This window comes from Empidonax traillii, unplaced genomic scaffold, assembly GCF_003031625.1.
Source record: "Empidonax traillii isolate 1590-97213 ecotype Southwest subspecies unplaced genomic scaffold, ASM303162v1 scaffold448:size1359114, whole genome shotgun sequence".
Lineage (NCBI taxonomy): Eukaryota > Metazoa > Chordata > Aves > Passeriformes > Tyrannidae > Empidonax > Empidonax traillii.
In genome coordinates this window covers 430,430-432,608 of record NW_020955641.1, presented here as the reverse complement: position 1 = coordinate 432,608, position 2,179 = coordinate 430,430, and the positions used below count along the sequence as shown (strand labels likewise).

Genomic DNA, 2,179 nt, shown 5'->3' with positions numbered 1-2,179 from the left:
TACTTTGGAACCAGCCCTCGTGACTGTGGGTAGAGCTGAGAACTGTGGGAGCCTGCTGACGAGGATCCCGACGATTTCCTTCCAGTTTTCGGCCTAAGGAAGTAAAAATGAAAATATAAACATAAACAAAAAAATTTGTACCAGAGGAGGTTCACTTTGGATATTAAGAAAAATTTCTTTGCTGAAAGAAAGAGTGGTTAAGGAACAGTTTGCTCAGGGCAGTGGTGGAGCCACCATCCCTGGAAAATGTTCAAAAAACAAGCAGATGTGGCAGCTTGTAATACGGCTTAGTGGGCAGGGTGGGATTTGGTCAAAGGTTGGACTTGAATCTTGGAGGTCTTTTCCAATCTTAATGATTCTACAATTCTATGTTTCTTTTTCTCTCTCTCTCTCTGCTTTGTAGCCAAAGTTTGGCTTCACTTCACTGACAAGAAATCCTAACATGCAGAGACTGTACTCGCACCTCTCCCCGTGGGCCAATCTGCTCCCTGGAGACCCCACTCACCTGGGTTTTGATTTTTTATTTGAAGTGCTCTCAAAGGTCGAGGCGTCCACCTGAATCTCATCTTCATCCTGCAGAGCTGCTTCCAGAGCTGCCTGGACTTTGGGAGCGATGGCTGGACCTTCGTAGTCCCTCGTTGTCCGGCTGGGCGCGTCCAGTTCCAGCAACACGATGTTCTCTGCCTGAGACAGCAAAAGCAGGATCAAAGTCTCCACGTTTTCATGCCAGTTGTAACTTTTCCCTCCAGAAACTTATTCTGAAGTACTTCATAAATACATGCAGGACATTTTACAGCTCACAGAAGAACACTCAATCCTCTGGGATTCACCTGATCAGGAGGGTAAAGACTTAAAAAAGGTTGGATTCTCATCCAGGCTTACCCTGTACCGAGCCTCTGGATGAATCATCATGGATGTCCTGGCGTGTTGGCTCAGGGGCCTTTTGTATCCCACAGCAGATACCGGTCTTTTCATCATCTGCTGGTTACTAGAGAAAAATAGAAACTCAGTTTGTTATACCCCAAAACCAAAGGCCCCTCTTGAAGTTTATGAGCTACAACATCTGTAAATTCCACGCAGAAATCTGTTTCACAAGAGCAGAAACTACCCAGGCTGCATTTGCAGGAGCAGGAAATAAATATGATAGGAATGTACTGCTGTTTTAATGGTGAAGGCACTGCTACATATATTTTTCATATGATTCTTGGGCTCATATAGAAGAAAAATCCTAATCTTCCAAGAATTTTCCTAGCTGTACATTTCTGTTTTACTGGGCTTACTAAGAGAAATAAACTGCTTTATTTTATTGTGCAGCAAGAACCTGTGAACTCTAAAGGGCCACTTTAAATCCCAAATTCAATCCCTCGTTTTTGGCAGCTGGAGGGTTTCCTGTCACCTGTAATTCCACTCCCAGAAAAGAGCAGAAGTACACTCACTCCAGACGGGTTATGGGATGCAGTTTCCAGTGGTCTTCCTCCTCATCAAAGAATGATCTGTTCATGATCTTATTCTTTTCTTCCAAGGGAATAAAATTTTCAATGATCAGGTGCCTACGTGCAACCACAAAAATGAGAAATACACAAAAAAACGTAATTAGCAGATGACTTTCCTCACTGCTCCTCTCCTGATGATGTAATACAGCCCTGGAAAGGGAGGAATGGTTGAGTTTCCTCGTGTTTAAATCTTGTTCCACATGTGCAAGGCAGCACCTCCACTCCCCACCCAGAGAAGCCCTCTCTGTTACAGTTACAGTGATGGGACTTACTTTAGCTTTAGTTCCCTGGTAAGTTCATTCTGGGTCTGTTCCAGTTCCTGGCGCTCCTTGATGTGCTCTTCTTGGAGATCATGGATCTCTGCCTTCACAGCTTGCAGCTTGGAAAATAACTGGAACAGACAACAGGGGCCAAAATGTATCACTTGCCAATGTTGCTCTCACTTTCACACACAAGTTGATTTTATTCCCAGCCCAGCCCTCTAGACAAGGAATCTCTTTTTTTTTTTTTTTTTACCTTTTTGAGTTTTTTGGTCTTTATGTCCACCTCTTGCTGAAGGGAACTGTAGGTCTCCTTCAGCTCTAGTGTTTCCTCGTCCCGACTTTCCATCTGTTGTTGGATTTCTCGCTCCCGACGTTTCTGAAGGACGTGACATAGGGAATTAAAGGCCACAATTAACTTGTCAC

General features: G+C 44.0%; 1 protein-coding gene across 1 annotated transcript in view; it reads right to left on the bottom strand.

The window, feature by feature from the left end:
* KIF3B (kinesin family member 3B) overlaps positions 1 to 2,179 on the bottom strand; it is a 10,798-nt gene that overhangs the window by 2,135 nt on the left and 6,484 nt on the right. Inside the window, exons 5-9 of the mRNA XM_027895019.1 lie at positions 1,766 to 1,884; positions 1,437 to 1,550; positions 883 to 988; positions 506 to 684; positions 12 to 93 (exon numbers count right to left, since the gene is read on the bottom strand). Of these exons, the coding sequence (XP_027750820.1) occupies positions 12 to 93; positions 506 to 684; positions 883 to 988; positions 1,437 to 1,550; positions 1,766 to 1,884 (600 nt within the window). The remainder of the gene's footprint in view (positions 1 to 11; positions 94 to 505; positions 685 to 882; positions 989 to 1,436; positions 1,551 to 1,765; positions 1,885 to 2,179) is intronic.